The sequence below is a fragment of the Vicia villosa genome, linkage group LG6 (assembly GCF_029867415.1).
Source record: "Vicia villosa cultivar HV-30 ecotype Madison, WI linkage group LG6, Vvil1.0, whole genome shotgun sequence".
In the NCBI taxonomy this organism is placed as follows: Eukaryota; Viridiplantae; Streptophyta; class Magnoliopsida; order Fabales; family Fabaceae; genus Vicia; species Vicia villosa.
In genome coordinates this window covers 18,509,513-18,532,727 of record NC_081185.1, presented here as the reverse complement: position 1 = coordinate 18,532,727, position 23,215 = coordinate 18,509,513, and the positions used below count along the sequence as shown (strand labels likewise).

Genomic DNA, 23,215 nt, shown 5'->3' with positions numbered 1-23,215 from the left:
TCACCATCTAGACCAAGAAAATAACTTTCAAGTTTATCTTTCCAATATTCAAAGTTTTCACCATCAAATACTGGTGGTCTAGTATAACCATTGTTACCATTTCCATTATGTTGCTCAGTAGATCCAGATGTAGATGTAGGTGTTGGTTCATCACCAGCCATCTTGACTTAAGCGTTTTTCTCTTCCTGAATCTTTTCTAAACACGGTTAAGTGCTTGCACCTTAGAACCGGCGCTCTGATGTCAATTGAAGGATAGAAAAACACTTAGAAAGGGGGAGGGTTGAATAAGTGTAGCTTTAAAACTTTTAAGATAAAAACTATTTGCACAATGATTTTTATCCTGATTCATTGTTAACTAAACTACTCCAGTCCACCACCTTGGAGTGATTTACCTCACCTGAGGATTTAATACACTAATCACACAAGATTACAATGGTTTTCCACTTGGATAACCTCTAAGTCTTCTAGAGTATTCTGATCACAACCTGATCACTCTAGGAACACACTGCTTAGATACCCTCTAAGACTTTCTAGAGAATCCGATCACAACTTGATTTTCTCTAGTTCTTACAAATTAATGTAAACAAATTCTTATAAGAGTTACAATTCTTCTTAATAAGCTATTATCACAACTGTGATTTTTCTCTTAAGTTTAAGCTTAATCTCACAAAGATATTACAACAGCAATGTAGTGAGGTTGAAGATGAAGTTTGAGAGCTTTTGAATTTGACAGCGTTTCTGTAAGTTTGCGCAAAATGTTGTATTCAGCTTCTCATCAAAACTTATATTTATAGGCCTTTGAGAAAATGACCGTTGGGAGCATTTAATGCGTTGCGTGATCCGTACACTCTTTTGTCAACTACCTCGAGTCTTGCTCTCGCTGTGTCTACTGGCGTTGCCTTTAATAGCTTCTAACGTTCCTTTTGTCAGTCAGTGTAGCCTGTCATCTTGTACTTGCTTCTGATCTGATGTTTGTGTAAACAACGTTTGAATATCATCAGAGTCAAACAGCTTGGTGCAGTGCATCTTCTTGTCTTCTGACCTTGAAGTGCTTCTTAGCGTGGTACCATGAGAACTTCAGTGCTTCTGCTTCTGATCTCAAGTTCTTCTGATGCTTCCATAGAACATGTTTTGATTCTGCTTGACCATCTTCTGATGTCTTACCAGAGCATGTTCTGATGTTGCATGCTGAACCTTCTGAGTCAATACTTCTTGCGCTGATTTTGTGCATACTCTTTATGTGATTCCTGAAATGGAAATTGCGTAGTATTAGAGTACCACATTATCTCATACAAAATTCATATACATTGTTATCATCAAAACTAAGAATATTGATCAGAACAAATCTTGTTCTAACATCATCTTCAGATATGGTCTAATGAATGACTCAATCTGGCACTCTCTACCGGATATAGTCTAATGTATGACTCAGTCTGGTATTCCTCTTCAGATATGGTTTAATGAATAACTCGTTCTGATGTCCTACTTCTAGATATGGTCTAATGTACGATTCGTTTTGGTATTCCTCTTCGGATATGGTCTAATGAATGACTCATTCTGGCATTCTCTACCAGATATAGTCTAACGTACGACTCGTTCTGGTATTCCTCTTCAGATATGGTTTAACGAATAACTCGTTTTGATATTCTACTTCCAGATATGGTCTAATGTACGACTCGTTCTGGTATTCATCTTCAGATATGGTCTAATGAAGGACTCGTTCTAGCACTCTCTACCGGATATAATCTAATGTACGACTCGTTCTGGTATTCATCTTCAAATATGGTTTAATGAATAACTTGTTCTGATGTCCTACTTCCAGATATGGTCTAATGTACGACTCGTTCTGGTATTCATCTTCAGATATGGTCTAATGAATGACTCGTTCTAGAACTCTCTATCGGATATAGTCTAATGTATGGCTCGTTCTGATATTCTCCTTCAGGTAGAGTCTAATGAATGAATCACTCTCTTTAATGAAGTATATTATAAGGCTCACTCTTCAAATGAAGTCTAATGTACGACTCACTCTTTTCAGATGTAGTCTAATGTACGGCTCTTTTCGACACCTCCTTTAGATTCAAACAAACACTTATCAATGCTTCAAGCTCGGATATAGTCTAATGTACGACTCATTCTGACTTTCATATTATTAATAGCTAGATGGCATCTTTAAGCCCTTCTCTGAAAAGTCCCTACATCAACAAAGGCAAATTTCTCGGTATTCTAACGTTAAATCTCCTTCAACCTTCAGATTCTGACTGGCACCTGAGCCAATCTACATCCTCAGGTTTAATAAAATTGAATAGGGGCATCTGTCATACCCCAAAATTTGCCCATCATATTTTTAGTGTTAGGCTCATTCAAGTATCAAAGGCTCAAGGTTTGATTAAGTGCACACTCTCCTAATCAAAGGCTTCTAAACTAGGATTTTGAATTTCTTGGTGAAAAAGGATAAATAAAGGTATCAATGGACTTCATATGACTCCTTAGGTTTCAAACTATCTCTATGACCAAATTCAAGCTTTGGCTCCCAAGATTGCCCAGTCAATTGCTCAGACAGTCAACGGTCGACTAGTTTGACCTAAAAGTCAACTATGGTCAAATCACAGTCAAAGAGTATTTGATCTAAAAATCATCTTAGAGGGGACCAAAGAGTATTTGATATTTATATAATGATTTTATCACATTTATTTTTGGATTTATTCATTTAAATTCAATTTTCAATCAAATTAAATCACACAAAAATGTTCCATTCATTGAATCAAGTCCATATTCATTTAAAAAAGCCAGGGAATCATGAAAAACATGCACAAAATGGGATTCAATCCAATAAAAGAAATATTTTATGCATAAATAAAACAAATATTTTTCACTCAAGTCTCATGCTCTCTCTCAAATGTTTTTGACCTAAATTTGTGTCATATATATTCACAATGTTGCAGCCCCAGAAAAACACGAAAAAAAACCTACCTCAAGAGCCTCCTCAAATCTAAAAAAAAACTCATAAGGAATCAAATTTTGTTTTCATATTTGGAGTGACTCTCAAACCAAACAAATCGTCCCAAGTTACTCACAAGGTGCCAAAGCGTAGGTAAGAACCAAAGAATCAGTCCCATGCTATGTACACACGCATGTCTCGTTACTCATATTATTTACATTTTCTTGGCTTTCGTTTTGCATATATCGTGATATTTTAACATGGTTTGATGTTTGTTTTAAGTTTATGGTGAATAATAGAAGGGATTTGAACCCTAAAACCGAAGCTTAGACATATGTATTGTGATTTACCATGGTTAGGGCTCCAAACTTTTTTCCTTCGAACCTCAATGTGCAAGAGTTTTTATCCAAAAAAATGATGTATTTGGATTCAGGGGGTCTGTTTTTATAATTTGGGTGTCCTCCATTCTTGTTTGGATTGCCTTTGTTTGTATTCCATGGTTGCAGGTTTGATTATGAAGGAAGCATCAAAATCCGCAGGTAAAGTCCTAGGTGATTCCACAAGTGAATCCGCAGGCGGGAGGAAAGAGATGGTGAATAGTAATCTTGACTCATTTGACTGCAGCGTTGGCATTATGGGATTAGGTGATTGGCTGCTACGTGAAACGTGTGGTACCAGTTTGACTTACGTTGAAATTCCCCCATTGACGTTTGTTAATTTATTTAATTTTTGTTGTGAAGTTCAATTGCAGCAAAGGAAAACAGTTCAGGTGGCAAGGCGTTTGACATGTAATCGTGTGAGCATGGGTTCGATACCTGGGTTTTGCACAAAAATTCTCTTATTTCTTTTCAACTGTTTGTTACATTTGTTTCCCAGATCTAGTGCATGCAGTCCCTGGAGTGCCACGATACACCTTCCCATCAGGGCCGTTTAATCGTGATCCACCTATTCCAAAGGGCTAGGAGTGCAGGTCTATCATGCACCCTCAGTAATTCACCTCACTGGATTTCAGCGCTAACACTTCACTCATTTTAATTGTTTTTTATTTGGTTTCTTTCCGCTCCTTTTTTAACATATAATTAACTAACTAATTAACCAGTTAGGCTTAGACATTTTAATTTAGTGCGATTAGGATTAAATTTAATTTAGTTAGGATAATTTTTAACTAAGTTTAATATTTTTATTATTTAATTAAAAAACAATTAGGTTTAGATTTTAATTAGTTTAATAAGTTTAATTAAATTAGTAATTAGGTTTTAATTTAATCCTTTTATTTAAAAAGACCAAAAATAATTAGACGCTTAGGGTGAATTAATTAGGTTTTTTTAACTAACTTTAAAATCAAACGTTTTCCACTAACTTTCTCGATTCTCTTCTCCCTCTCAAATTCCCATGATTGTCGCGTGCATTGCTTACTTACTTTTTTTAGCTATTTAAAATTCTAGAAATCAATGTATAGGTCGTAAGATTTTTTTTGTAATAGCTTAGGTTTAATTTCCCACACTCTATAAACTGCTCATATAATTGTTTAGATGCATGGTTAATAGGATTGTATGGAAAGACTTAAAATCAATCGTTAGCTCACTAATTCTAAGAATAAATAACTGAATACAACACACTTGCACGCACTCACCTTTAGGGTTTCCCCTCTCGGTTGCCTTTCGAAAAATAATAGTCAAGTCCCTTGAAGCGTAGAGATGCCTTAGCCTATGATGCCTTCGATTTAAAATCACCATGTCCCTCCGATTTAAAGATCATAGTCCCTTCGATGTCGCTTTTCGGTATAAATGATCTTCTCCCTCGATTAAATGGTGATAGTCCCTTCGATGGATAATGTATCCTTACATATTTCCTTTATGACTATTCACAAACGCATAGGACTTCCTACCCTCTTTATGGTATGGATAGTCCCTATGACGATTCGATGACCCTTTGATGACCCGCACATCCAATGTATAGGACTACCTACCTTCAAATGGTATGGATAGTACTATCGCCCAAGGAAAACTTTAAAGCATGGGAAAGACCTTTCGAACTTAGGGTAGGTAACTCTTAAGTGCTTGCTCACAACAAAACAAAACTTCAAATACTTTTCACACCCTATTTTATAACATTGTCTTTTCATACATTTTCAAAAGCAAATCTTTTTCTAAACACACACGACACATTTTCAAACATCTCAAACAAACAAGTGAGCTAATCAACTAAGAGCCCATAGATAACTACGGATGAAAAGGGTGCTTACACCTTTCCTTTTCATAACCTACCCCCCGAACTCAATCTATTTTCAAAGAAGGTATTTCCTGTTCTTTTATACCTTTCATAATTGGATAAAATAAAAGTCGGTGGCGGCTCTTGCTCAACGCTACATTTGCTTGCGAAAATAAAAAGTCAGTTCTCCCACCGTATCACACTATTACTTCATGATCGATACCAAGTTATGCACATAATTCTAAAAACATCTTGCATGTGTATTTTCCACCTCCATCTGTTCGCAGAACCTTGATCTTCTTTTCACTCTGGTCTACGACAAGCATCTTGAATCTCTTATAAATTTCAAATACTTCTACCTTTTACTTGATCACATGGATGCAAATCTTTCAACTATACACATAAATGAATGAGACAAAATACCTTTTTCCATCAATGGTGTGATCCTCAAAGGGGACACATACATTTGAATGTACTACTTCTAGTATGCACGAGGATCTCATCTGCATAGTCGAAATGAAAGACTTTCTAAATTCCTTCTCTACTATTCAGCCTTCACAAAGTTTGTAAGGAATCAGAAGACTTGGTACACTAGTTACCATATCTTGAATGATCAGTTGGTTGAGTGACCTAAAACTCAGATGGCCAAACCCCAAATGCCATAACTAACTATTCTTGTAGTCTATAACTGTTTTTAGGCATTGTACCTCAGTCGAACTGATCATGGTCTTGAATTTCCTATTCTTCAAAAGAGGAGATTTCTAGAATAAATTATTCTGAGTTTCGGAATTTTCCAAGGCCCCGTCTTTCATATCCACTGAGAACCCCTTTTCGACCAGTTGTCTAACACTTAGTAGATTTCAATTTATTATAGGTACATAGAGTACATCTTTGATCATAGATTTTGCTCTATTACTCCTTTGAATAACTATATTGACAGTACCTTCTTTATGCAACGAGCTATAATCAATAAGTTTGACCTTGCTTTTCTTCAAATCTTCAAAATTTGTTAACCATACCCTTTGACCAGTCATATGATTCTAGCAACCTGTATCGAGAAACCAGGTTTTAGTGTCGACATGCTCATCTCCAACTGCATCCATAACCACCATATCTTCATAATCATATGAATCTTGGCGTGCAAGGTTTGCTCCCTAGTCCCTTTCTTTTGTTGCTCCCTTATATTTCTTGTACCAACAATTGTTGGCCAAGTGACCCCACTTTTCAGAGTTATAGCATGATCGGAAAAATAGCAAGTGTACTATTTTGCCTCTGTAGTAATAATAGGGAAATTTCCCGAATATCGATCTCAAGGACTGCGTGATATTATAGAGTTAGTAGGAATTCAATTAACCAAAAAGCCTTGGGGTTTTTGGTTTGGAAATTATAATTGAAAATAAAATAAAAGTAAATGATGTATTTGGCCAAATATCAGTAATCTGCCAGGGTAGGTGTGTGCATTAACATGTAACAATTCTGAACCCTTGTTTCATAAAAAAATTCAACTTATCAATTACCAGTTCTTAAGGGTGTTTGCTCCTAATTCCTTAGTGGGCAAACCTTTGAACATTCAATTCTAATCCCAAAGTCCTTTGATATTAATGATGAATTCAAGCATTATTATTATCAAGAATGTTCCGGTAACTATAGGGTATCTCTAGTCCTAGATGATATCTACTATAGTCTAATCGTATAAAAACCTTAACAACCGCTGTCCAGCTGGTTGTTAACCGTAAATCAATCTTGTTGGTCCGACAAAGAAAGCATAAAAACCTTGTACAATTAAATTAAATAAGAAAACAAATTTATTGATGAACTCAGAAATTCAAAATTATTACATAATCAAATCATGGACACCCCCTAGCATTAGGGTTTAGTTACTCATATTGTTCAAAGAAAACAAAATATAAAATAGAGACGTTACAAGAATTGAGATGAAAGTTTATCTTCAATCGCTTCCGTTCATGAAAACCTTCCCAAACCCTTGTTTTCTCTAATCTTCAATCGTGTCTTCTCTTAGCCAAAAAGTCCTCTAATTCATCGTTAAAACTCTTCTAAATAGTGCAACCTCACTTAGGTTGGTTGGAAGTACCCAAAATGCCCCTTTGGTTCAACACTAAATAAAAAATCACAAAAATCAGCAAAATCAACATTTTAGCCAACACTGCTCGTGTCAGGCAACACGGGTGGCCGTGTTGGCCCTCTGAACTTAAATTTTCGAAATCACTCCCAGCACTACTGACACGGGTGCCCGTGTTAGGTAACACGAGCCTTGTCAGCCCTTAACTTCAGAATTTGGCTTTGAGTTCTTCAGCAAAGTTGTAGCCCTTTTCGTTAGCAAAATTTTGCCACCCGCGTCATTCCGAGTTACGAAGCTCTAGTTATGATCAAAATACTACACGTCTGTCATGATGTGAAACATGCTGAAAATTTACAAATCTCACACTTGCTAACACGAGCCGTGTCAGCCCCGTGACTTTCATCTCTTTTTCATTTTCTTGGCCACGCTTCATCCTAACACGGCCAGTTTCAGGTGACACAGGTGGTCGTGTCAGACCTCATGTAGCTTGATTTTTCACTTCCTTCGAAACTCCCCTTTTTGTACTTTTTCGCATTGATTTGTCTCGATTTATTCCTTTGAGCCTCAAAACAGTAAAATACACAACCAAAGCATAAAATGTAGAAGAATGAAGTAAAACACTTGACAATATAAAGCAAAGACGACTAAAATCAACGGTAAAGAAACGTGTAAAAACCACTTATCATAGCACTACACACCTTTTTTTCTCATCATTGTCTTTCTGATAAGAGTTTCCTCCTCCGCTTTTTGAGGATTCAAAAGCCCTATCATCGACCTTATATTTTTTAGGGTTCGACTAATACTTATTTCCATGAGTCTTATATCCTTTTCCTTTGAACTTATTGGAACCACCATGCTTCTTCCATGTCTGAGCTTGTAGTGATTATATCGAATGTTGAACTCATTTCTTTTCGACAATCCGTAACTAATGTGCCTCCAACAAACCAACCAAATCTTGCAATTTCATGGTTTTAAGATTGTTGGATTCTTGAATAGCTACAATAACATGATCAAAGTAAGAGGTTAACATACACATTACCTTCTAAATTATCATATTATCGGTAAGGGTGTCACCACGTCCTTTCATGAGATGAACGAGATATTGCACCTTTGCGACATAGCCTGTAATATTTTCTTCTACTCCCGTATTAAATAATTCATATTGTCATTGTAACGTCTCCAACTTGATAGTTTTAGCCTTCTTACCTTCTTCATAATAGTTGACAAGAATATCACATGCCTCCTTCACCAATTAGGCATGAGAAATTCGATCAAAATTTTGCACATCTACTACCAAATGAATAAAATACGCATCCTTGCAATCTTTCTTTTTAGCATCCTTGTAAATAATTCCCTCAGCATCGATTGCGTTGTCAAGAAGCTTAAGGACCTTATTGCTGACCAATTTAAGGGTTTCATGAAAACCAAACAAAGACTTCATCTGCTTGCTCTATTCGTTCCAATTTTTCCATCAAGGACTGGAAGAGAACTCGGAATGCCATTGGCTTCATTCATCTCTGCAACGATTGATTAAATATCCACGATCCTAGAAACACAATCATCGACGTGTGATTTTTAAAAACACGATCAAGAACCTAACCGAAACTCTAGATACCAATTTATTAGTGTGTGAGACACTAATAGTGAGGAGAGAGAGAGAGAGAGAGGATGAAGAATGAGGATTTTTATTATTGACTTATAAAACTGAATTACATTATGTCTATTATACAACAAATTAACTAATTTGTATATTAAGTGTTTACCTTGAAATTTGGTAAACAAGGGTTAGTCTTACAAAAACAACAGTTCTGCTTACTCGCAGGATCGAGTAGATTGGTCCTACGAGATATGTTTAGTTTCGAGGTTTTAACGTTTGTTTGGTATACATTATTTCGATGGTTGTGGCTAATTTATAAGTAAAAGGAATGTTTAAAGGAATGAAATAAAGATAGAAAAGTAAAGACTTCGGCTCGAAGGTAAAAGAAACTTAAAAGACTTTGGTAAAGATAAAAACGGGTAAAATTGGTAATTGAAGTAAATTGTGGTGAATCATACGTACATATTCAGAAACTCATTTCTCGATATATGTTGGTACTTTGAGTATTATTGAGTATTTGTACAAAATTGAACTCACTAAATTCTAACGCTTAAGATTCTAATTTATACTAATTCGACCATAACGGCCTTTTCCTAACGGAATGACACGTTCGTTTCTTGCATGCTCCTCGATTTCTATGGCTTCCACACATCCTTTTTGGATAAGACTAAGCATTTGAATTTGAATCTTCTTCCTTTCGAGGCACCAAACTAACCTACGTGACCGTCGAATCTATCCTTCTCGAATGCTCCAAAATATTCTAAGTTTTTATCTGTGTTTCGAGAATAATTCTCTTCAATACCACTTAGCAAGATAAAAACCCTTCATACACTTGATATTTCGAACAACCTTCATAAGCTTGTTTTGAACCTTCCTTCAAAATAACTTATCTTTTCAACAATCTTCATTTCACCTTAATATTTTCTTAATCATGGAAATTCCCGGCTAACATTAAGTAACCAACCCTAAACCATAATAACTTAAGTTTGAACTACACAACTTAGATTATACTCTTAACATCCTCAAATATCATATATCTTAAGAGTGGATGTTTCTTCTCAACAACCTCAAATACATATATTTTAAGAGTGGATGTTTGTTCTTATGAGCTAATGATTTAGCAAAAATGAATTCCCTATTATAGCTATTAAGGAGGCTAACCTCTCTATTTTTAACTAGCGTGCACCTCGGTGTCTTTTTTTCTCTCCGTATACAGTGTTAAAATACAAATAAATATTTATTTATTTAATTTAATTTAATTTTTGTGTAATAAATTTTTTAATCTGCATAGACAAGAAATTTTAATATATTATTTTTTAATAATTTTAATTTTAAATTAAATTATTTGTAAAATTAAATTTTTATGTAGTATGAATAATATGATATCATTTTGCATCCCACTGTGATTTGAATCTCGCTCTCGTCCAATTATTTTTACTGTATAATACAATTAAAATTTTAATGACATGGAAATGCAACAATAATGATATGTATAATTTAATATACCTTCATGTTGTTTATATGAATACTGAATAGAATGATTTATTTCAATAAAAAATCGCTGAACATTTAATAGTTATCTCAATACAGAGTAACATGACAATGTGATATAATTCAATAATGAAACTTTATAAACTAGTTTCGAGTAAAACTGAAAGTAATATGATTTTTTCTTAAAAAAGATTTAATCTTAGACAAGATCAAATTCTTACAAAAATGTATATTAAAGAAAAAAACCAAATTTCTTATATTATTAATGAAAACTCACCCATTTAGATTTTTTGGTTACATGAGTACATAATTTTTTACATAGATGTTTTTACATAATTTATGTTGGAATTGTCAATTAAAAAAAAAAAAGAATGCATGTGATTTAATGAGTCAATAACTCTCATCATGATCGATAAAAGTTTAAATAATTGAATTATATTTCTAACTTTACTAATTATAATTGAGAAATTAAGATGAAAAACATTAATAGTTATAGACTCATAGATACATCATGAAGCCTTTATCTCTATAATGGATAACACTAGGGTAGGGAACAAAAAAATGGTGGCCAATTTGTATAGAGCAATAAAAGAAAATAAATTGACTAAACATAAGAAAAGAACATAGCACTTAAATATTAGAAAGTGACAAAAATATCCACAAATTAAGGACCAATGCAAAGTGATAGCAGCTAGGATAATATTATCACTTTGTTCACATCATTACAACCACAAGGTAAAATATATATGGCTTATGAATCTTAGTTAGGACCATATGAAATCTTTGATCAAGTTTGAGTTAAATCTCTAATCTCCAATTAATAGTTTTTATTTATTTTTATATGTATTTTCAAATCTTTTGTTTTGGCAATAGATATCATAATATGGTGACAATATAGTCACGGTCACATAAACTTGACAAGAAATAAAAATAAGACATGGAAGGTATAGGTGCTTAGACTTGACAGAAAGCCTAATGTAATGAGAAAGGTTATTGGAGTTTAATGGAATAAGGCCATTACCTTGTTCTTATAGCATGTGCCAAATTTTACCAATGTAAAGTTAGCTTATTATAGATATTTTATATGAAAAAAGGTTAATTTATAAAAGAAAAAAGAAAAAAAAATTAAGACTTTGTTTGCTATAGAATTAAATAAAATTAATTTTAACTTTATATTTAAAAAATGATTTTTAAGAGAATTAATCCAAAAGTAATAAAAGGTTATTTAGAACTCATTTTTTTAAAATTAAACAAATTATTTAAATATTTAATTATTTAAATATTTATGATTAAAAATTTTGACATAACAAAAATCACATTTTTTTAAAAAATTGAATATTAGACAACTTAAAATAGTTGTTTGTTTTGGTATTTTGAAATTTAATTATATTAACATATTTTAACTTATTATTTGAAAATAAATGAAACTACGTCACCTCCGGTTCGCAAATGACAACTCTTTTAATGAGACCTAACTGTAGAGGGAGAAGATTGAGATCAAAGTTTTTAATTGACTTGACTCATTATTTCAGTGAAAGTCGTCACCGCGCTTTATTGTTTTCAAAGGAAATGGGAAAAGAGTGAAATAAACTCAAAAAAGTTTTTAAATAAAAACAACAAAAAAAGAGATTCTAGGTACGCGTGTTGATTATACAAGGGGAAAGTGTTAGCACTCCTCATATTTGTTGTACTCCACAAAAACCTTAGTGCAATGGAGAAGTCAGAACAATTGTGTGCAAAAGAAAGAGTTTTGTTTGATTTTAAAATATGCTCGGCAAGACACACATTACATCTTGTGCTTACATACCTCCTCAGTGCAATGGAGAAGTCAGAGCAAATGTAGTTCCACTTAAAAGGGAAAAACGTTTTAAAACTAGATAGACACCTTATCGTCATAGAAGAGAATACTTAGTCAATTATCTTGAACATGAGAACAAATGGACCATTTGCATCACAAATGAAAGAAGGGCTCCTACTTGGATAAAATTAATAAGTATGCCACTAACTCTCTCAAATGGAAAAGGTTCCATCATATCAGTCAATATCAAGACTTTTAAGGATTTACATCTCACCACAATAATTAATCATGTCTAAAATTTGAAATAAAAGGCAACAAGAGAAAAAGATAATTTTAAAGAAAGGATCTTTAAAAGAGATTGCAAACATAAGAAGATTTTGGAAAAAAGGGAGAAGATTTTAAAAAACTAAGAAGGGCTAGGAGATGAAGGGACTATCATAAAGCATAAAGTAAAAGCTAAGGAAAAGAACGACCAAACAAGAAGCCAACACTTGACATTAAAGAGTCAATGTAGATTTCTCATCCTTTGGACTACCATAACCAAGCAAACACAATACCCACTGGGAATCCAGATGAACTTGATATCTTTAATCACAACTTGCACAAAGCTTTGAAATTTACACCATGAGAACTTGAGACAAAAATTGGACAGAGAAACAACTGTGTTCAGATGAATTCCTTATCACAATGCCTTGGAATTAACCATCAAGGACTTTCAAAAAAATCACATGCATACAAAAAGAGAAATAACCCAATGCCTTGGAGTAAACTCCAAGGACTTCCTGACAACAGGACCGGCCCAATACATATTGAGGCTTGAGGCGAGATTAAAAAATGAGGCTTTTTATTTTATTTAATAATTTTTTTTCAAAAACATACTTTATTTAAAATTTTACTTTTCTAGCTTTTTGAGAAGCAAAATTATTTATTAAACTTTTATAATCAATTTCGTTTAACATTTCTTTTTCAATTGATAATAAAGCTAATCCATTTAATCTTTGTTGAGACATTGTAGACCTTAAATAAGATTTTATTAATTTTAATTTTGAAAAACTTCTTTCGGCAGACGCAACAGTAATAGGAATTGTTAACATTATTCTATAAGCAATATATGCATTTGGAAAAGAATCAAGTCTCTTTATATAATTAAGTATGTCAATTGGAGTATCATTTTCCACTTGTATTATTTCTCTTAAAACTTTTAGTTCCATAAATAAATCTAATCCATCAATATCAGATTCGGCGTTATGTTTCAATGATTTTTCAAGGTTAAAACAATTTTCTTTTAAATTTTCAATGCCAATGGATTTTAATATCTTAATACTAAATAGAAAACCAAAAATATCATAATATATTTTAAATTGTTCAAATCTACTTTGAAACGAAGTTATTGCTTGATCTATTATATATAAGAAATAATCTGTTTTAAATGATTCTTCAGGTGATTTTATAACTTCATTGTCTATAATCTCATCAAATTGTTTCTTTCTACGAATAATACGTTTTTCACGAAATTTAGGTTCTATATTCATTTCAATAGCAATTTCTTTTGTAGAAATCAAAGCATTTTCAAATCCATTTTCCCTATACTTTTCAAAAAATGAAACAAGACCTTTTAGCTGATCTATAGCAACATCAATACACATATCATTTGATTGCATATTTTTACTAACAGAGTTTACTGCAAACAATATCTCATACCAGATAGTCATGCCTAGCAAAAACTCGAAATTTTCAAGTTCATAAGTCGCTAAACATTCTGCTTCACTTTTAATTTTAGCCTCATCGGTCATTTCAGACAATTTTAATAAAGCATCTCTTACTTGTGAAGTTTGAAATCTCAAAGCTCTTACACTTTCAATACGACTTTCCCAACGTGTTTGTGACAATGATTTAAGTGTTAGGTTGGGAATTTGATCTTGTAGAATTTTCCATCTTTTAGTAGAAGAAGAAAATAGTGTATATATGCGTTGTAATACTCCAAAAAAAGATGTAGCTTTAGGACAACAACTAGCCATATCACAAATTACTAAATTTAAACTATGACAACCACACGGAGTATAAAATGATCTAGGATTAATGTCTAAAAATCTTTTTTGCACACCTTGATGTTTTCCCTTCATATTAGACCCATTATCATAACCTTGCCCTCTTAAGTTACTAATATCAATTCCAATAGTATTTATTTCATTCACAATTGCATCAAAAATACCTTTTCCAGTTGTATCATTTACTATTAAAAATTTCACAAAATGTTCAACTATTTGTATTGAAGTAGAAGAAATATCTACACATCGTAACACAAAAGACATTTGCTCTTGATGACTTATATCCGGAGTACAATCAAGTATAATTGAAAAATATTTTGCATTAATAATTTTTTGAACAATTTTTGTTTTAATTTCATTTGCTATCAAACTTATTAACTCATTTTGTATCCTATGTCCAAGGTAATGATTGTGGATTTCATTATTTTTAATTCGGCGAATGTGTTCTTGCATTATAGGATCAAATTCAGCAATCATTTCAATTAGACTTAAAAAATTTCCATTATGTTCTTGGTAAATCTTTTCATTTGTTCCGCGAAATGCTAAGTTATTTTTTCCAAGAGTTTTAACAACCGCAATTATTCTTAACAATACATTTCTCCAATGTTCTCTATCTCTATTTATTTGATCTTGAACATGTGTGTCAATTGTTTTATTTTTTAACAATCTCATTTCTAAATCAATCCATGAATTCATATTTACAATGTGTTCCTTACTCATCTCATGACTCCTCAACGTATTACCCATATTTTTCCAATCGCAAATACCATCACTTGCTAATTTGCTTGTACTAGAAAGACTATTAAATAATTTACAACAAAAACAAAATACTTTATTCAAATCTTGAGAATATATTAGCCATCTTCTTTCACGATTTTCTCCATTAGACAACTTTTGAATATAAAATGAGGAAGAAAAGTGTCTTGTGGATTCATCCTTAGGAAAATCAATATCGGTAACTTTAATCGGACCTTTTTCTACTAATAAATCTCTCAAATTTGTACTAATATTTATCCATTGACTTGGATCATATATATTTTTAGTGGCGTCAACACTATGAAGCTCTTCTGTTAATAAATTACTATTGTCATTTTCATCATTGTCTATATTGTTAACTTCTTCTACAAAATTATCTATATTTTCATTTTGGTTGTCTATGTCTATATTGTTAGTTTCTACATGATTAATTAGTTCATTTGATGAACAATCACCTAAGTTTTCAAATTTACTTTTTTTGTTTGTTTTGATAAATTTATCTAAAGCTCCTTTTTGTGCTTCAATTAAAGCATCAATTCTTTTCTTTTTTTTTAATTTTGAACTTCCAGATTCAAATTTTCGAGTCGACATTGCTCTAAAATAAAATAAATAAATGAAATTCACCAAAACTAATAAAATAGAAAACAATTAAATTAAACAAATAAAAATACTAAAATTAAAAACTAAATGAGAAAATATTAGATAAATAAAACCTGATTTTATGCTTTTGTGGTGTTTTCTTTTTCTTTTTCTTCTTCAAAGAGAAGTCAAAATTGGAAAGGAAAAGAGGCCTTCCTCAAGCACAGTAGAATGATGTTTGTCTTGTACTCTTGTATCAATTAAAAATCCAGATATAAAAAAGAAAAGAGAATATTTTTGTGTGAAAGATGAGACAAAACAAGTATATATGCTCTTTGTAAAACAATAGCCAAATGAATAAATGGATTAGAGGTTTTGTTTTTTATTTATATATAGAATGAATAATTAAAAATATTAATAGGTATTAATTATGTGAACGTTGCAGCTTTTATTGGAAAATGGTTCCTTTTCAAACTGTAGCAAGAAACTAACAGTCACATGCAATATTTGTATAGCTTTAGTAATCCACTTGAGTATAATATAGGTATCATAATAGCTAAAAAAAAAATTTTTTTTGAGGCCCTAGGCACTTGCCTAGTTTGCCTATAGCATTGGCCGGGCCTGCCTGACAAACAGAATATAATCACAATAACAAGAACTCAGATGAATCTCCAAAGTGCTAAGGTTAAGATCCTAATTCTAAGTTCATAGATCCATCCTTCAAGCTTAGGGTAAAGTAGCCAAGGTCCAGATCCACATTAAGTCTTTTATGGTTCAAGTTGATTATTAGTATTTTAAACATAAAACTAAAGTATGGTCTAAGTGGACAAAGGAAAAAAGAGAATAAGCCTAAACATATGTCCAAGTGGACAAAAGAAAAATAGCATAAGCATAAACATATGTCCTAGTGGACAAAGGAAAAATTGCATAAACATAAATATGATGAATGCAAAATAGTAAAGCATAAAGCATAAAAATAAATACAATATAATAAAGAGCATAAAGTAAAGTTAGTTGTTAATTGTCAATAGTTAGTAATTGGTGATCAATGGTGAGTGATTAATGAACTTGGATTCAAAGTTATTGAAAACTCATCAGAAGATTGATAGGATCAAAACCTCTAAACAATAAGTTTTCAAAAGTCTTGAACCAATTGTCATATAATCTCTAATCTCTGCCATTTGATTTTTTTCTTTAAGGGGCAAAATGTAGCGCTATGTTAAGAAATCGCCAAGTAACTTATATAGAAGTCACCCTACAACGAGGCCGATCAATAACAATTTATGTGTTTAAGAACAAGTTAGAGAACGATATAGAAGATCATCCTACTAAAACTCGCAACACATGTAAAATAAAAAGAATGGGATTTAGATGAAGAGGGAGAGGTATAGAAAAAATAACCAGATGAATTTCTTTTGATTTTTATGGAGCATCATCTTGATGATTCATCAGAGGATTGATAGAATCAAAAACTCTACACAATGAAGTCAAACAAGACTTACACCCACTAATAAAAAAGAAGGAGAGATTGAGGGAGAGAGATGTCACAACTAAAAAGATAAACCAAAGACTTGGACTATCATTAATATCATTCATCTAATATTGTGGATTTGGTTCTTTCAAACCTATCAACATCTTAGATCCAATGATATTAATGAAGTTGAGTCAAAATATCACAAAATATTCACAAAGTCAGAACCAATCACAAGGAATCAAATCATTATTCAAAATGCACATGATAAATATACAAAAAGGTTTAAAATAAGAAAATAAGGATGAAAATACTTAAGGAATATCATAACACAAAATAAATTCTTATAAGAGCATAATAAAATTAGAAAAACTATATATAATTTTAAGTAAAAGGTTTCATAATATTCAGAAAGTTAAAATTATTAAAAAGTGATCAAAAATGATTAATTAATTGGAAATTTGTGATGAAATACATAAATGGTATCATAACATCAAACAAAAATCCCAAAAATTAATCATAGGTCAAACACAAGTCAACAAGTGTTGACAAATTTTTTTGTAATTTTTGAAAGTCGAAAAAAAATTTAAACCAATTAAAATCAAGGTAACAAAGCAAAAATCAAAAAAATGATTTTTAGAAATTATTCAAATAAATTTTAAGAAATTTTAGGGAATTTTTTAATGTGATTTGGTATTTAAGATGATTTTTAGAAATAAAAGGATTTTAAAAAAAGAAAATAAAATAAAAATATCAGATCAGATGCAAGGAGACACATCATAAGGAGATGCGCTCACTAATCCACGCCATCAGATCAATTCATTAATGCGGTGGCATCATCCTAACGCGTATTTCCACCATAGACCCTCAGCTAAGTGCCTCACTGAGTCCAAAAAAACACAGCCAACCAAAACATAGCAATTGCTACGCTCTCATTAGTTGAAGAAAGCCAACACATCATTTTCAACCTCGTGCTCAAAATTTTCAAAGGAAATGTAGGCAAAACATGGATTAAGCAAATGGTAAAATCAAATGCTCATTGTGGCATCATTCAATCCGTCTCATCAAGATGATCTCAGCCATATCCTCGTGAAACATTTATTTAAACTATATCTTACTCTATTTGAAAAAAAGCAGAGAAATTATAAAAAGTAAAATCGATATGAAATGCTTGAATCTCAACCAAATTTAAAAATAGAAGAAGCTACAACTTCAGGGAGATGAGGAGAGTAAGATATACACAAGTTTGATAAGAAATAATCACGAATTACTACCTGTTGAAACTCAAACTTAAAGCTCTGAAAATGAAGTTGAGTAGCTGGATTCAGGGCTTGATTTTCTTTGGTTTTGATTGCTTTAGCTTCAGGAAAGATCAAGGAAGGTTTATGAATAAAAAATTTGGAGCTGGGAGCTTTGTAAAGTTGAAAACGATTTCTGAAATTTAGAGCTCGAAAGTGAGTTTGGTAGGGGTGATTTGGCTCTCTAAAGATTTCCCAATGAATGAGGGGAGGTTCCTATTTATAGATAGAGTGAAATGGAATGCTGAGGTGTGGTGAATGATAAGAATTTGAGTGAAATCGTGTGCACCCTTCACACGGATGAAGTGTGACTTGAAATCCTTCAAAACTCACCAATTCCTTGCGTTTTACTTGTTAAACATATTCTGGAAAAAAATTAGAGTTGATTAGAGACAAAAAAAAGCGTGTTTAGATGATTTGTAATTGAATTATGCACATTTCAAAATCTAATTATGGTAGAAACTTCAGTCTCAAGCAACCAACTTCAACTCAATGGGGCATCTTACTCAAGGGGCTTTATGCTACAAACTTGGTGTCTTTGGAAAGCTGAGATTACAAGGATCACAATATTCTTGGAAAGGTTTCATTTTTGGACACTTGAATCAAAAGTTATGGTCTCATAAAGTTGATGGTAAAAACTGATCAAACACTTAGAAAAAATTATAAGTTTTTGACACATTTGAGTGCATAAGTTTGAACCAAGGCCTCTTCCAATTGGCTCGTATGTTTTTGAATTTTCTTTAAGCCAAATGACCTTCTAATTATGGTGAACACACTTAAAAAAGAATCATCCTCAAAGGTGTTGTGAATCAAGAGATGTGACCTTGTCAACTTGGTGAAAATCATATCATTTGCCCGGAGTCATTTCATCAAACACCTTGATGCATATGCCCAAAGTCCATCTTTGAGCTTGAATTTTCCAAAAATCCCAACATGAAAGTTGTAGAGAATGGTAAAATTAGCTTGAGTACAAAAGTTATGCAAGAAAAAGTTAAAATTGCTCAAAATTGCCTTGAGGTCAAATTTGCCCACCATGTATGCTTTAAACCCTAGGCACTAAGTCATGACCTATAATGTTTTCTTCTCATTCATGATCGTCCACTCAAATTTTGCTCTTGAGCTTCAAAGATAAATCAAAGTAGACTCTCTCAATATTACTATGCAAAAATAATGGGCTTAAAGTGATAAAAATTGAGCAAGTTATGATCCTTTAAAGTTGGTACATAAATCCCTTAACTTTCAAAGGAGACTTATAATGTCTTCTAACCTTTGATGAATTTTTCAACAAAATTCCTTATTGACTTGTAAATAGTAGTTGTTGATGATTTCAAAGAGAGTATTTTGTTAAAATAAGCATTAAAAAATATTGAAAATTGGGGAAGTTGTGTCTTTCTAACCATAGAACCAAAAACTTGTCCAACTAGGTCTATCTTCTTGAGTCAGCTTGGAATCCTTAGAACTTTTCTAGCATGAGAAGACATGAGAAGACACATACTTGAAATGATATTATCTTGAGGCACACTTGATTTTGATATTCATAACTTGATGAAACTTGTTGAAGAAGGTATGAAAATAAACGCATGAACTTATGAAGTTTCTTGATGAATCAAACCACACAATCTTGAGGTGAGCTTGCCCAATTAAAGTAGGGATGTGCTTAGAACATGACACTTGATGATAAGAAGTTCCTCTTAAATTCAATCCATTTAGCTTCAATGAATGTTCAATCAATTGAAGATTACCTTCAAAACCCTAACTTAGGAGACGTGTGAATGCACTTGCTTCAACACCTACCTTGCATATATACAAGATAAACATAGGTGCTTGATGGTCCCTCTTAAGGACAATGTTTCAAAGGTGTTGATACATTGCGATAGTCAAGCCACTTTAGTTAGAGCATACAATAAAGTGTACAATAGAAAGTCTAGACACATAGGTCTAAGACATTCCTTCGTGAGAAAATTGATTAAGGATGAAACCACTTCACTCACATATAGACATTCAAGTTATAATTTATCTGATCCATTTACTAAACCATTGGCCGGAGATTTAGTAAAGACTACCTTGAGAGGTATGAGACTGAAACTTCTTGAGTAAGAGTTCCAACAACAATAGCAACCCAATCTAATGTTAAGATAACGTTAACCTTAGATTCAATGGGTAACAATAAAATCGTTGATTTAGATAATTGTTCAACATAATATAATAATGTTGACTATTGCATTTGGAGGGTTAAGGTTTTTAAAAACTCTTAATGACGTTCAATATTGAGAATATGTTTCTCAATAAGAGCAGATACAATATGAACTTCACTTATCTGAATTTTGAAATAGTGTCATCTCAAAGAGCGAGTTGTAGTTTCTCTCATGATAAATTCACGAGACCGAAAAAATCACATGACCATAAATAGTGATAGGAGAGAGATACAGGTGAAGAAACATTAAAGAGTGTGTGTAAGGTAACATCGATCTAATCACAATGAATAACAAATTCAAAGTTTTGTTACCTGAAATTCCGATTAGATTTTGTGTTGTCTTTACTAAGGTTAAGTTCAAATCAAAAGATACTTAACTATATTAGCATTATTTATTTCATTTTTTAGAGTTGGTCTTGTCATTATTAGAACCAGTGAGCAATTGTGGTAATTAATAAAGAGATTAATTAAATGCATAACCATTGTTGTGTTTTAATAGTAACATGTCACTTTGCAACTGAGTAAGTGAACATTCAATGTATAGGAAATAGTCTTACATTAAAAGTTTAACTCTCTTTAATGCTCCTTATATAAACTTTCACTTATCAAATCATTAAGGAGCTAAAGTGGAGAGAGTGTCACATGGAGGAGTGCAGTTGTCCCAAGTTTTATGTCACTTGTCACCTTCACACTCTTCCAGTGACACTTGCTCCGCCTCCGGGACCGGGCGTAGAGACACTAGTAGAGATTTCTAGATGGCAAGTTTCCATACACGGGAGTGGTCGCTACTCCAATTCGTTATTTTTGAATTCAAGTAACTGCAACACTTAGTGAAAAGAGTTGCAATACTTGGTTAAAGTGTGTGTTTTATCAAAAGTCGTAATCTTGTGAAAAACACAATTTAGTTTATAAATAGACTGTTTTGAATTAAGAAGAAGAATATAATTAAAACTCTCCTTTTCATTACTTAATTCTAGATTTCCTTCTTTCTTATATTCGAGATGTTACCTGTCTTGTGTAAATTCGCAATAAAATGAATTATCCTTAATATTCTTTATGTGGATACTCTAAGACAATTTAAAGAGTGGTTGAAACTATTAAGTAAGTATTAATATACACGATTTTGACTTTCACCCGTTTAATTTATAATCAATTTTTAATGTATTGTTTCATTAAAAAAAAAAATTAGAAATGACATATAAGTGATCATGGTACATCAATTGCAACGTTTTTTTTTTCAAATGCAAGAGTGTAATGCATAAGTAAATTATAAGAAGTAGAAGTTAAAAAAATACTCTAGTGACTCAGATTATATTTCTATAAGACTGTTATATATTAACCAAGTACATGTTATGTTGGTTATATTGTATCTAAGTGAATGGAAGAGAATTATAGCCACAAACAAAAAGTACACCTGCTTCCTATTAAGTACTTAATCACGTGATAGAAATTTGACTGTGCAATTGAGTTACAAGACAATATATAACATCCAAACATATGTTGGACCCCATCTGTTTGGACTCTTTGCACATTAATTGCTTCCTCTTTTCCATAATCTTCGGTTCATGTTATTTATGAATTTTCTTGAAGATGTTATTATTTTCATTGTAATGGGCCACTTAATGTATTGTGATCTAATGGCATTGTGATGTTGCCAATGCATAGACTATCATTCTACATGTTTTTTGGTTCGTATGTTGGATAAATGATACATTGCATGATATGTTTTCTTTCATTCATGTTTTTTTTTTCTTCAAATGGTTTAAAATCCGGCATAAGATAATATATGGTCTAGATAATATGCTTATCAAAAAACATGTGGTCTAACTATATATTTTAGAAATCGATTTTGTAGATTGACTTAGGTTTTACCACAACTTTAAGATAATATTAGAGTTTAGTTCAAAATCTAATGAGTCTTATACTATTAAATTTTTCGCTATTAGATCACCAACTATTTATATTTGTACATTGTTGAAGCGGTAAAGAGGCAAGCAATAAAAGATTTGGAAATATTTATCCGGGAATTTATCGTGTCCACAGAGATTGGTGATACCGAACTGCCGTTCGACGGATTCTTAGTTCTTGAGTTCGGGTTAAATGGGTTGAAAGTAAACAAGGAAAATATAACATATGAACATAAAATAAATTCATTCTTGATAGAGAATAGCTTATCTGGTTTGAATCTAAACTACTCCTCACAAACTTAGATTTATCACTCCGCCGTACTCAATCTACAATACTCGTCAGAATCACCACATATCCCTCACATCAATGTCCATTTCTACAACATCGACGGAAATTCAACTATATTGCTCTTTCGACGATGTCTCAACCGATCAAACAACACAGAGACATTAAACTCAGATATTATGTGGATGTTAACCTCAATCCTATGTCTAGAATCAAAAGCTAACAGATATCCCCCTAATCAAGAATTGTGATGTCTATGTCTACAACAACATAAATCCAGAGCATTTAAGCAAAAAGATCAAGGAAACACCGATTAAGATTTGTAAAGCAAATATATTATACAACTAGTACAAAGAGTAACAAACATCCATGTGTTTAGAGTAAACTTACAAACAAACCCAACAAAAGTGGTTACAAAGAGAAGAGGAGGAGAAGAAACCAAATCTTTCGCGGTGTCAATCACGATCAATCGAGCTCCCGACCAAGAATATTCCGATTACAAGCCACAAATGTTGTTTTCTAAGCTCAATCTACCAAAAATTGAAGGTTGATGAGTTG

The 23,215-nt window shown here is 32.2% G+C and overlaps 1 protein-coding gene across 1 annotated transcript; it reads right to left on the bottom strand.

The window, feature by feature from the left end:
* Nucleotides 1-8,157: 8,157 nt before the first annotated feature.
* On the bottom strand, nucleotides 8,158-15,513 carry LOC131613289 (uncharacterized). The gene is made up of 3 exons (XM_058884972.1): nucleotides 14,538-15,513; nucleotides 13,173-14,405; nucleotides 8,158-8,228 (listed from the first exon to the last, which is right to left on the bottom strand). Exons 1-3 carry the CDS (start codon nucleotides 15,511-15,513, stop codon nucleotides 8,158-8,160), a joined length of 2,280 nt encoding a protein of 759 aa, XP_058740955.1.
* Between the last annotated feature and the right edge of the window lie 7,702 nt (nucleotides 15,514-23,215).

What these genes read in the sequence shown, in the direction of transcription:
- LOC131613289 (XM_058884972.1), bottom strand. Translation starts at nt 15,513, where the DNA reads ATGTCGACTCGAAAATTTGAATCTGGAAGTTCAAAATTAAAAAAAAAG. An exon ending in GATACAAAATGAGTTAATAA is followed by an intron (nt 14,406 to 14,537) that starts GTTTGATAGCAA and finishes TACGATGTGTAG; the next exon opens with ATATTTCTTCTACTTCAATA. An exon ending in TGTTGCGTCTGCCGAAAGAA is followed by an intron (nt 8,229 to 13,172) that starts GTTTTTCAAAAT and finishes ATGTTATTGTAG; the next exon opens with CTATTCAAGAATCCAACAAT.